The sequence below is a fragment of the Papio anubis genome, chromosome 14 (genome assembly GCF_008728515.1).
Source record: "Papio anubis isolate 15944 chromosome 14, Panubis1.0, whole genome shotgun sequence".
Lineage (NCBI taxonomy): Eukaryota > Metazoa > Chordata > Mammalia > Primates > Cercopithecidae > Papio > Papio anubis.
Window position 1 is genome coordinate 21713584 of NC_044989.1, and position 12644 is coordinate 21726227.

General features: G+C 35.3%; 1 protein-coding gene across 1 annotated transcript; it reads left to right on the forward strand.

Annotated features, from left to right (window-relative positions):
* Window positions 1–343: 343 nt before the first annotated feature.
* LOC101026848 (60S ribosomal protein L10a) lies at window positions 344–1071 on the forward strand. The gene has a single exon (XM_031654959.1). It carries the CDS (start codon window positions 389–391, stop codon window positions 1040–1042), a length of 654 nt encoding a protein of 217 aa, XP_031510819.1. The 5' UTR covers window positions 344–388; the 3' UTR covers window positions 1043–1071.
* Window positions 1072–12644: the final 11573 nt, after the last annotated feature.

Here is a 12644-nt window from a genome sequence, read left to right on the forward strand (position 1 = left end):
AGAATTGATGGGGAAAAGGAGTTTTTATGAAAAGCTTTGAGAGCACATGAAGTGAATGATTAAATTTATTGTGGGAGGAGTGACAAGAGGAAAAGGAAGTGTGTTAATATGAGGCTTCACCTGTTGAGTGATATCAGCAACCAAAAACATTTGGCCATATGAAGGACATACAGGGAGTGAGGTCTAAAGTTCAGTAGAGACCAAGTGAAGGTAAGCAGGGGCCCAGTTCCAGCCTGGCTATAACTGGCTCCATTCATGAGACTGAGAAAGATATACTTTATCCTGTAATCAATGAGAAGAGAAATACTATCAAGATTTGAATCATATGGTACATTTTCATTTTAGAAAAACTCTATGCTCTTTTCCGGTTAGCGCGGCGTGAGAAGCCATGAGCAGCAAAGTCTCTCGCGACACTCTGTACGAGGCGGTGCGGGAAGTCCTGCACGGGAACCAGCGCAAGCGCCGCAAGTTTCTGGAGACGGTGGAGTTGCAGATCAGCTTGAAGAACTATGACCCCCAGAAGGACAAGCGCTTCTCGGGCACCGTCAGGCTTAAGTCCACTCCCCGCCCCAAGTTCTCTGTGTGTGTCCTGGGGGACCAGCAGCACTGTGACGAGGCCAAGGCCGTGGATATCCCCCACATGGACATCGAGGCGCTGAAAAAACTCAACAAGAATAAAAAACTGGTCAAGAAACTAGCCAAGAAGTATGATGCGTTTTTGGCCTCAGAGTCTCTGATCAAGCAGATTCCACGAATCCTCGGCCCAGGCCTAAATAAGGCAGGAAAGTTCCCTTCCCTGCTCACACACAACGAAAACATGGTGGCCAAAGTGGATGAGGTGAAGTCCACAATCAAGTTCCAAATGAAGAAGGTGTTATGTCTGGCTGTAGCTGTTGGTCACGTGAAGATGACAGACGATGAGCTTGTGTATAACATTCACCTTGCTGTCAACTTCTTGGTGTCATTGCTCAAGAAAAACTGGCAGAATGTCCGGGCCTTATATATCAAGAGCACCATGGGCAAGCCCCAGCGCCTATATTAAGGCACATTTGAATAAATTCTGTTACCAGTCAAAAAAAAAAAAAAAAAAAAAAAAAAAAAAAAAAAAAATATAAAACAAAGAAAAAAAAAAAAAAAAAAAAAAAAAAAAAAACTCTATGAAAGGAAGCAAGGAAATGAATTAGAATACTCTAAGAGAGGAAGGAAGTTTGGGGGCCAAATAAAATGTTCCCTTCACCCTTTGAAGGTTCACTGAAAATCAGCTGACAAAAGGCAGATTAACAGGAGAAAAGGCATACCAAATTAATTTTAACATTGGTGGGGGTGGAAGGATCACAGAAGAATGATTACCCAAAACTCCATGGGGTACAGATGTTTATATACCTTTCCTCATAAGGTAAGGGGAAATGGGGAAAATATGGCCATTTGAAAGATAGTAATGAACAGATATGGAGAATATGCAATGGCCTAGGTCAAAGTCTATTGAGCCTGCAGAGCAGATAATGGGTGGTAAATGATTCTCTTTGAAATACTGAATGAGACTGCAACACAGTGGTTGGTGAGAAAAGACTGTACAAGTGTATTAACAGCCCTCAGTCTTCCTTCTCATATGAGTTAAGTTAGCGAAAAACTCAGGGAAGAGACCAGAGATAATTGTTTTCTTCTTTAGAAGGTCTGTACTTTAGTCAGATAAGGGAATTTTGGTATTTCGTTGTGTTCTTTAAGAGAGACAGAGAATTGAGTCTGAAGAGGTGCAGGAATGGTCAGAGAGACCTTGAGGCTGCTTCTTTAGTCTAGCATATCCAAGTGCTATATTTTGGGGTATCAGTTGTTGAGTCCAAAAAAAGGCCTAAATCAGAACAGTGCCAGTGGGAGAGGTAAAAAGGGGGAGCTGACTGAGCAGCTCTATAACTCGCATGAACCACTACGACTCAGTAATTAATTATGTGAAAAAGTGTAATACAAGGAAAAGACCAGGATAACTCAGTAGATTTTCAGGTGAATGATTAGGTCGTGTCTTAGTCTAGAGGTAAAAGCAACAGTCTTGTTAGAAAAGATGATGATTTTGTTTTTGACCATGGTGTACATGAAGGGTCTATGTGACGTCCAAGGTCAGATGTTCATGAGTTGTGGGAATAAGGTTCTGGAAGACAAGGAGAAATCTAGGCTCAAGCAGGAGATTCAGAACATGGGCATGTAGGTGGTATTTAAAACCAGATGAATATAGGAAAATAAGGAAAGGGAATAAGGGCTTATGAAATCTAAAATTTAATATGTAAAAATAAAATACAAACAGAGGGTAAGGAGATTGAAAAGGAGTGGCCAAAGAGAGAAAAGGGAACAGTGACTCAAAAGCACAGAGAGTCGGCCGGGCGCAGTGGCTCCAGTAAGGTCTTTATGACCTGTATCTTATGCTGACGTCCTATTGCTCATCCTGTGACTAAGAATGTCTAACCTCCTGGGAATGCAGCCCAGTAGATCTCAGTCTTATATTATCCGGAACTTATTCAAGATGGAGTTGCTCTGGTTCAAGTGCCTCTGACATAACGGACTGTGAAATAGAATATTCTTAGGATTAAGCAAACTTTACTGAGGCCCACTCACCCTCTGCATATGATACATGGTAGCAGACTCCAAGAAGCATAGCTTCTATTTAACTTTATGTATAGTCTTTTAGGGCACTGAATAATACACAGAAAAATAATCTGGGCTCTAATTTTCCAGATTTACTTTCATTTCTAACTTTTCCATAAGGCTTTCCCTGAGTACACAGCCTCTACAGAGCCGGATTACCTAGCTCTAGCATTTAGAATCCCCTGCTCCCAACCAAAACTTCCCACTTCCCTGTCATTGTTCTCCATTGGCTAAAAGTCCCTAAGAAAGTTTCTAGCTTCTTTTGTTTTCCACATAGCCTTGAACGTAATGAAGACTGCATTTCTTGTCTAAAATCTGAAGTTTGTTTCTTGTTGAAAATAAAGGAAACAGAAAACAAGCAATACTAAGTGCTGGCAAGTCCCTGGAGACATGCAGTTCTCTTGTTCTTTGAAAGCTCTCAGTAGTTTTTGCGGAATTACCAAGGTTCATTTTAGAGACAAATAAAAAGCATAGTTCTGTAGTGACAATTCTATTCACCATTAAAGAAAAAAAAATCAACAAAACAATTACTTAAAAGCCTAAATGTTTGGTTTCAGGCAATATTTTACTTAACATTCCCTTCTAATCAATCTTGAAAACCTATTTTAGCTTTCAAAATATACGACTTAAAGGTATCAAAGGTAGCAACCCTCACCTAAAGCATAGTCTAATCATTGAAAACATGGTCTTAGAATACTGAGACTTTTGTGATTGATACGAAAGAGAAAAAATCAATTTCATTGAGATTTTCATTTACATTGTTTGCATAATCCTGTTTGGGTCCTATACAAACTGATTTCTTATGAAATGTTTTTATTTTTATATTAAGAAAGAATAGAATCCGATTTTATGTAATTTAGTGACAAACATATTTGTAACTAAAGCTTACGTGGTATTCTATCCCTAAATTGACCCATACACTGCCAATATCTCCCTCAAGTTTCCAGAAATACTTTTCATCCCTCATTCCCATCCTCTTCAGACAAACTGAGCATCAGCTTTGTGGAGTGTGCACAAAACTATCCTCAGCATAAAACGTGCATTTGGCTCCAGAATTTTGTTAAGATGTTGCACTTCTGTACCTTCCTCTCTTGTTCTCTTTGGTCTTTACAGCTTACACACTAAAAATGTATGTAAAATATACCATGTTGACTCCAAATCCCTCAATTTCTTATATTTCTGAATAGTTTCCTTTATTTAGGACTCAATTACTTATAGGTATGATCATTTTTAAGTGTTTCAATGTTTTGTTCACTATTGACAAATGGCATTTCACTTTCCAAATGACTATTGGAGTTTCATTGAAGGCTGTTTATTATTTTTTTAATAAGCCTTTTATTCTGAAAACGTTTAGATCTACAGAAAAATTATTTAGATTGTTCAGGGAGTTTCCATATATCCTGCATCTAGTTTCCATTATTATTAACACCTTATATTTAGTATGCTACATTTGTCCAAAGTACAACATCGATGCATTATAATTAACTAAAGTATATAATTTGATCACATTTCTAAAGGTTTTACGTAGACTCTTTTTTCAATTCCAGATCCATATTGATATGTTACATTTATTCATCATAGCTCCATAAGGTCTTCCTGACTGTGATTATTTCTCAGACTTTCCTTGTGTTTGATGACCTTGACAGTTTTGAGGAGGAGAGATCAAGCATTTTGGTGAAATGTCCTTCAACTGGATTCGTGTGATGTTCTACTCATGATTAAACTGCAGCTATACATTTTTTGGAGGAAGATCACAGAGATAAAGTGTCATTCTTATCACTTTATATTAAGGGTACATACTCTCAGGATAATTTACCAAGGTTAGGTGATATAAACCTAGATTACCTGGCTGAGGTAGTGTTTGTCAGAATTCTCCCCATTTTCATACTGTACTCTTTGAAAAGAAGTTTGTATGCTGAGCTCATTCTTAGAGTGGCAAGTTTCATTCTACTTCATTAAGGGAAGAATATCTACACAAATAATTTTGATTTTTTTGTAGGAGATGTATGTCTTCTCACCTATTTGTTAATTTATTATTTATGTATATCAGAATGAATGTGTGCAAATGACATGAATAGACATTTCTCAAAAGAAAATACACAAATGGACAAGAAACATTTTAAAAATCAACGTCACTAATCATCAGGGAAATGCAAATTAAAATCACAATGAGATACCACCTTATCCTAGTCATTATGGCCATTGTTTAAATGTCAAAAAAAAAAAAAAAAAAAAAAACACACACACAAAAATTTTGGAGTGGATGCAGTGAAAAGCGAAGTCTTATACCCCTTTTGTGGCAATGTAAATTAGTACAACCTCTATTGCAAACAGAGGAGGCTTCTCAAATAATTTAAAGTAGATCTACCATTCTAACCAATAATTCTACTACTAGATATCTACCCAAAGGAAAAGACATCATTATATAAAAAAGACACCAGTACCCAGATGTTTATCACAGCACAATTCACAATTGCAAAGATATCGGATCAACCTACGTGCCCATGAATGAATGAATGGATAACGTGGTATATATACCATAGAATACTGCTTATCCTAAAAAAGAATAAAAGAATGTCTTTTGCAGCAGCTTGGATGGAACTGGAGGCCACTATCCTAAGCAAAATAACTGAGGAACAGAAAACCAAATATCGCATGTTCTCACTTACACTAAACTATGGGTACACAAATGCTTACAGAGTGGTATAATGGACATTAGAGACTCAGAGGTGGGAATCTGTGGACGAGGGATTAGGGATAAGAAATTACATGTTGAGTACAATGCACATTATTCAGGGGATGGATACACTAAAAGCCCAGACTTCATGACCACAACACTTATCTGTGTAACCAGAAATGACTTGTACCCCTAAAGCTACTGAAATTTTAAAAAAGAAGAAGTCTGTGGATAATTATCTTATACTTTAGGTTATTAGTCGTTGCTACTTTACTTGTTTAGTTACTTTTTTTCCATCTTTGTCCATTAAGAGCTTTTTCAGTTGGCTCCTATGTCCCTTTATTATACACCTATTTTATTTATTTTTGCTTTGATTTTTTTGTTTCTTCATTTTTTGGTTTGTTTTTAAGCACTGCCTGACTTTCTGGCATTACAAAATAATAGGGTCCTCTATATACACATACACACACACACAAACACGTTTTACATATGTGTGTGTGTGTATATGTATATGTACATATGCATGCATGTGTGTGTGTGTGTGTGTGTGTGTATGTATCTTGTCTCATTCCTAGAATCAGCCATTGCTCCAAGAATCCACTTGGAGCACTGGTTCCTTTTCCTGGAGAAACATTTCAGAATCCATGATCTGGGCGCTTAGTATGCACATGGCTATTGAGGTGCTGGTTGCTTCTAGGCACTATCAGCTGAGAGAACGAAAACGTGTATGTGTATACTAATGTTTGCATTTGCACATATCTGTGAATACTCCTATAGGTCTGACATAGTGACTCATACCTATAATCCCAGCACTTTGGGAGGCCAAAATGGAAGGATTGCTTCAGGCCAGGAGCTCAAAACCAGCTTGGGCAACATAGTGAGATTCTGTCTCTAGATTGTTTTTTAATTAGCCAGATATGGTGGTGTGTGCCTACAGTCCTACTCAGGACGCTAAAGTGAGAGGAACATTTGAGCCCAGCAGGTTGAGGCTGCAGTGAACTATCATTGTGCCATTGCACTCCAGCCTGGGCAACAGAGAAAGACCCCATCTTTAAAAAATAAAATAAAGATAAATTTATTTATCTTTATGTTTATAAATTTATAAACATGAATTTATACAGATGTCTCCAACTCTCCTAGTTCACCTTCTCTGCCACTGTGATGCAGTATAAAGCCCTCACCAAGTTCAACGCCTTGCCCTTGAACTTTCCAGCCTACATAACTTGCTAAATAAACCTCATTCTGTGTAAATGACCCAGTCTCAAGTATTCTATTCTAACAACACAAAACAGACTAAGACAACAGTTTAACAGTTGTGTTTTTTTGTTTTTTGTTTTTTTTTTTTTTACATTCCACATTTTGTTCTGGGACACCCTAACTGCATAAATAGTTTTTTCAATTTGCATATAGTAAGGTTCATTTTCTTTTTCTTATGTTAAGTTCTAGGGACTGAGAAATGTTTAATGGTATGTGGCCAACATTACAGTATTATACAGAATAGTGTCACTGCCCTAAAACATTCCCTGTGCTTCACCAATTCAAACCATCACTGCATCTTTCTCAGCCCCTACAATCACTGATTTTGAAACTGCATTATAGTTTTGCAATTTCCAGAATGTCATATAAATGGAATTATACAATATGTACATTTTCTGACTGGCTACTTCACTTAACAATATGAATTTAACATCCATTTATGCATTTTCATGACTTGATACCTCATTTCTTTTTATCATGGAAGAATATTTCATTGAACGGATATACCATCATTTGTTTTTCCATTCGCCTATTGAAGAGAGTATCTATAGCTTCCGGTTTGGAGAATTTATGAATAAACTGCTATAAACACGTGCATAGAGGTTTTTGTGAGAACATAAGTTTTCAACTCATGGGCAAATGCTTAAAATTAGAATTGCTAAATCCTATGGTGGGACTATGTTTAGCTTTGTAAGAAACTGTGAAAGTGTCTTCCGAAGAGGCTTTCTTATTTTGAATTTCTACCGGCAATCAGGGTTCCTGTTGATCTGCACCCTTGCCAACAATTGCTAATATTACCTAATTAGTGTGTTTTTACTTGGTTTATTTGATTTTTATTCATTCGAATGAATATGCAACAGGAACCTCATTGTTGTTTTAATTTAAATTTTAAAATGAGAAATTAAGCATCTTTTCATACGTTTACATGCTGTCTGAATGACTTCTTTGGTAAGGTATCAGTCCAGATGAGTCACCCATTGTTTAACTACGTCGTTTATATTTCAACTCTTAAAACTAAGAGTTGAAAATAAAATAAACAACTTAAAAATAAACTAATAGCTAAAATAAAATAAACAACTAATAACTCAAAAATAAAACTGAGAGTGTTAAGAGTTCTTTGTATACACTAGATTCAAGCCCTTTATCAGATGTATGTGTTGGAAATATTTTCTCCTTGTTTGTGGCTTGGTCTTTTTATTCCCTTAACAGAACCATTTGCAGAAGTTTTTAACTTTAATAAAATCTAACAAACTTTTATAGTCATTCTTTTGGTATTGTATCAAAATTATCAAACCCACATTCATGTACATTTTATGTATTTCATTCTATAAATTTTATAGCTTTTCACTTTATATTTAAGCTCATCATCTATTTTAATTTATGAGAAAGGTGTACGGTCTGAGACTTCCTGCCTTCCTTCCTGCCTGCCTTCCTGCCTTCTTCCCTCCCTCCCTGCCTTCCTCCCTTCCCTCCCCTCACCTCCCTTCTCTCTTTCTCCTTCCCTCCCTCCTTCCCTCCTCCCTTCTTTCCTTTCCACATTTAGTTCTTCCAGTATCCTATTGAAAAGACTATCCTTTCTTCATGAAATTATCTTTGCTCCAAATTCAAAGATCAGTTTTATATCTGTTTAGTTCTCTTTTTACGTTTTCTATTGTTTCATAGATATAGTTATCTAGTTTTTCACAAATCCTACACAGTCTTGATAGTCTTGATTACTATTTCTTTACAGTAAGCTTGGAAATCTGGCGGTATGATTCCTGCAACATTTTTGTACCGCTCGAATATTGTGTTGACTATTCTAGGTCTTCAGCCATTCCATGTAAATTTATTTTATTTATTTATTTATTTATTTAACATAGAGTCTTGCTCTATCACCTAGGCTGGAGTACAGTGGCTGCCTTGGCTCACTGCAGTCTTGACCTCCTGGGCTCAAGCAATCCTCCACTTCAGCATCCTGAGCAGCTAGTACCACAGGTGTTCAACACCAAGCCTCTTGGGGCTTTTTAATTTTTTATACAGATGAGGTCTCACTATGTTGCCCAGGCTTGTCTCAAACTCCCGGGCTCAAGGAATCCTCCCACCTTGGCATCCCGAAGTGCTCCATGTAAACCTTGAAATCAGTTTGTGGTTACTAACAAAATAGCGGGCTAGGATTTTTATTGTGATTGCTCTGAATCTATAGATCAAGTTGAGAAAAACTGACATCCTAACAATATTGAGTGTCTCAATCCAAACATGGATCATATCCCCATTTGTTTAGATATTATTTATTTTATCAGAGTACTGTAGTTTTCAGCATATAATCTGTATATATTTCATTAGAATTATACCTAAGTATTCATTTTTTCTTTTGTTTTGTTATTATAAATAGTATATCATAAATTTCAATTGCCATTGCTGACATATATGAAAGCAACTGACTCCTATGCATTAAACTCATGTTCTATGATCTTGCTAGACCCACTTCTTACTTCCAGAATTATTTTGGTCTTTTCTTTGATATTTTCTGCATAGACAATCATGTCATCTGTGAACATAGAAACTTATGTTTCTTCCCTGACAATCTGTATACCTTTTATTTCCTTTCCTTGTCTTATTGAACTATCTGGGATTCAATTCAATTGAATTCTAGTACAATTTAATTTATTGCACTCCCTAGGATAGTACAATGATGAATAGGAGTGGTAAAAATAACATCCTTGCCTTCTCTCAATATTAGGGGAAATTGCCCAGTTTTTTAACTGTCAAGTATAATGTTGGCTGTAGGTTCTTTGTAGATGTCCATTATCAATTAGAGGAGGTTTCTCTATAATACAAGTTATTGAGAATTTTTATCACAAATGGCTGTTGGATTTTGTCAAATGCGTTTTTTCTATCTATTGATAAGATCATGTAATTTTTCTTTTTCAGCCTGCTGATGTGATAAAATACATTGACTTTTAACAAAGTCTAAAGTTGGTTTTCTGAAATGATCAATAAAATGATAAAATTCTACCCAAGCTAAAAGCAAACAAACAGGAGAGAAGATACAATTACCAATATAAGATGTGAAATGGGACATTACTACTCATACTCTGGACATTAAAATAATAAAAGAATACTTTGAGAAATACTATGCCTACAAATTTGATAACCTAGATGAAATAGGCCAATTTCTTGAAAGATGCAAACTATCAAAACTCATACAAGGAGACATAATGATATGGTTTGGATTTGTGTCCCCCCACCAAATCTCATGTCAAACTGTAATCCCCAATGTTGGAGAAAGGGCCTGGTGAGAAGTGATTGAATCACAGCAGCAAATACACCCCTTGCTTTCTGTTAATAGTAAGTCTCATGAGATATGGTTGTTTAATAGTGTGTTGCACTTTCCCCTTTTCTCTTCCTGCTGCTCCGGTTATAGAAGACGAGTTGCTTCCCCTTTGCCTTCTGCCATTACTGTAAGTTTCCTGAGGCCTCCCCAGCCATGCTACCTGTACAACCTGTGGATCCATGAGCCAACTAAACCTCTTTTCTTTATAAGTTACCCAGTCTCAGGTATTTCTTTATAGCAGTGCAGGAACAGACTAATACATATATTTACACACTCAAACAAACATAAGAAATTAAATCAAATGTAAATAACTCATGAAGCCAACATTACCCTAATACCAAAGCTAGATAAAAAATTACAATAAAGCAAAACTATAAACTAATGTTTCCCATTAACATATGTGAAATATTCTCAACAAAATATTACGAAATCATACCCAAAAATATCTTTTAAAGTTAACACATTATGACCACGTAGAGCCTATTTCAGTAACACAGACAGAACTGGTTCAGTATTTGAGAGTATGATGAGATCTAATTGTTTTAAATTATAAAAGCTATGTCATCTTTTTGCCTGGAGACACTAAAAATGTTGCCTTTATCATTGAAAGCCAAACATTTTACAAGGATATACAGAAAAGCAACAACAAAGCAGCATATTTAAGAAACTTATAGTAAAAAGGATCAACCTTCGCTCCTGGATTTAAGGATAGGCTAATAGTGGCTTATAGGTCTTTTATGTATGTCATATGGTTAAGTAAATTCTCTCAGAGTAAGATGTGACTTTTTATTTACTTATAAAAATGAGATTTATGATCGAGAGAGACTATAAGTGGATGTTAGAGACCTTTTGATATTAGTGATGGTATTTTAGGTTTCTGAGTACTATGGGATTGGTTCTCTGTGATGTTGAGTAAAATAAAAAAGAGGAATTGCTAGTTCAGAAATGTTTGATATTCACATTTATAATAAATGGTTGGCACACCTTGGGTAATTTTGAATTATATATGATCTCTCTTTAGATAATGCCCTTCCTTCAATGAAGGATGCAGACTGAGATAGCAAGCTGTTGTCCACCAAAAATGGAGTTTCAAAAATTTTCTTAGAAGCTCTATTGGACAATAAAAACATACAATGTTATCTGCCAAATTAAAAAAAAACAGAAGCTCTGTGCCCATATATCAGTGAGTAATAAAGTCAATGCTGAACTTTCCAAATCAGTAAAACATTTTTAAAAGTCATCAATATTTTGGATCAGAGTATTTAAATGTTTTATATGAGACTTGGAGGAAACAGTAAAGGACTTCATACATTCCAAGGGAATAACTGTCCAGGTTAACTGGTGACTTTTCTTCCAAGTGAAAACAATAAGTATACTTATTAATGGAAATGTTAATAAAAGCTGAGCAGACAATCTATTATAGTAAAGAATTTGTATAAATATGGAACAAGCATGCTATGTTTAGGTTTAGAGAAGTTAACTGTTAATTTGTTAATTAACAAATTATAAATAAGAGCATCAGACATGCTCTTTGGTCCCTGATTCCAGAACTTGGCTTTTGCACAGCATTTGTGGACCTGTCCTGGGCCAGAGGAGAACCCACTGCCTCAAACGGTGAGTCCTAAGACAGGCAACATTCACAACAAACTGACTTAAGAGCCTTTGGACCTTAAGTTCTGTATATCTTTGACAAATCTATATTATTGAATATTAGATTATTTTACAAAAGCTTAACATATTACAGGGGCTGGTACAAGCAGTGTATATATATATATACATATATTTTTTTTTTTCTAGTACTTTTCTAGAATTTTTTTTCTGGTTACTGTTTTCTGAAGACCTTCCTTGCCTTCAGTTTTTAAAAGATATTGAGAAATTTTAACTAGCAGTTTAAAAATATTAAAATGGACTTTTAAGGGCTATACTTGAATTATTCTGCCCAAGTCTTGGAAATTTTTGCTTGTAGGGATTCGGAGACCATAGTGAATTCTTTGGTTATTTCTTGAATTACATATAGTGTAAGTCTACTGACTTCAAGATTAGCTGCAATTTAATCATATGTTGAAAAAATTTCTGAGACTTCTAAAAATAGTTTTTCTTCAGTATATTTTATCTGGTAGTTCCATTTGCAGAGTAGTTCTTTACCTATTAAATTTGTAAGGTTTTTATCAAAAAGAACTGTTCCCCTGTAATAGTCCCAAAGTAAAAATCTCAGGTTAAGACATGGAAAAGTGCTTAGAATGGTTAGAATTCTCTCTACTTGAGTGAATTTAGCAATTACAGGGATATGATTTTATGTTACCAGGATTGATGGTAGGTACAGTTGACATCCATGTAAAATAAGAAAGCTGTATTAGAGGCTCATCAAACGTATATGTTCACTTTTTCTTTATGAAATACTCTTATAATTGGGAGCAGACACAAGAAAGAGAAACATTTTAGAATTAAAACAAAGATTACGTGAAAATAAAGAAAACAATAAAATACTCATTGCAAGAATATTCACCCTCATGACGCATCTCCAAATCAACAGGTTTAATTATAATTTAATTATAATATACTTTTATAAATACTTATATGCTTGTCTCAAAATATTGAATTTCTTGTTCTGGAAAATTGACAGTTTCATTTATGTGTTCAAAATAAGTGATATACTAGTCAAAAGTAATCTGAAAAATTAAACTATGAAAACAATTTGACTAACAATGGCATAAAAAGGAATATTTAGGAATAAATTTAATAAAGAAGCATAAGATGTATATG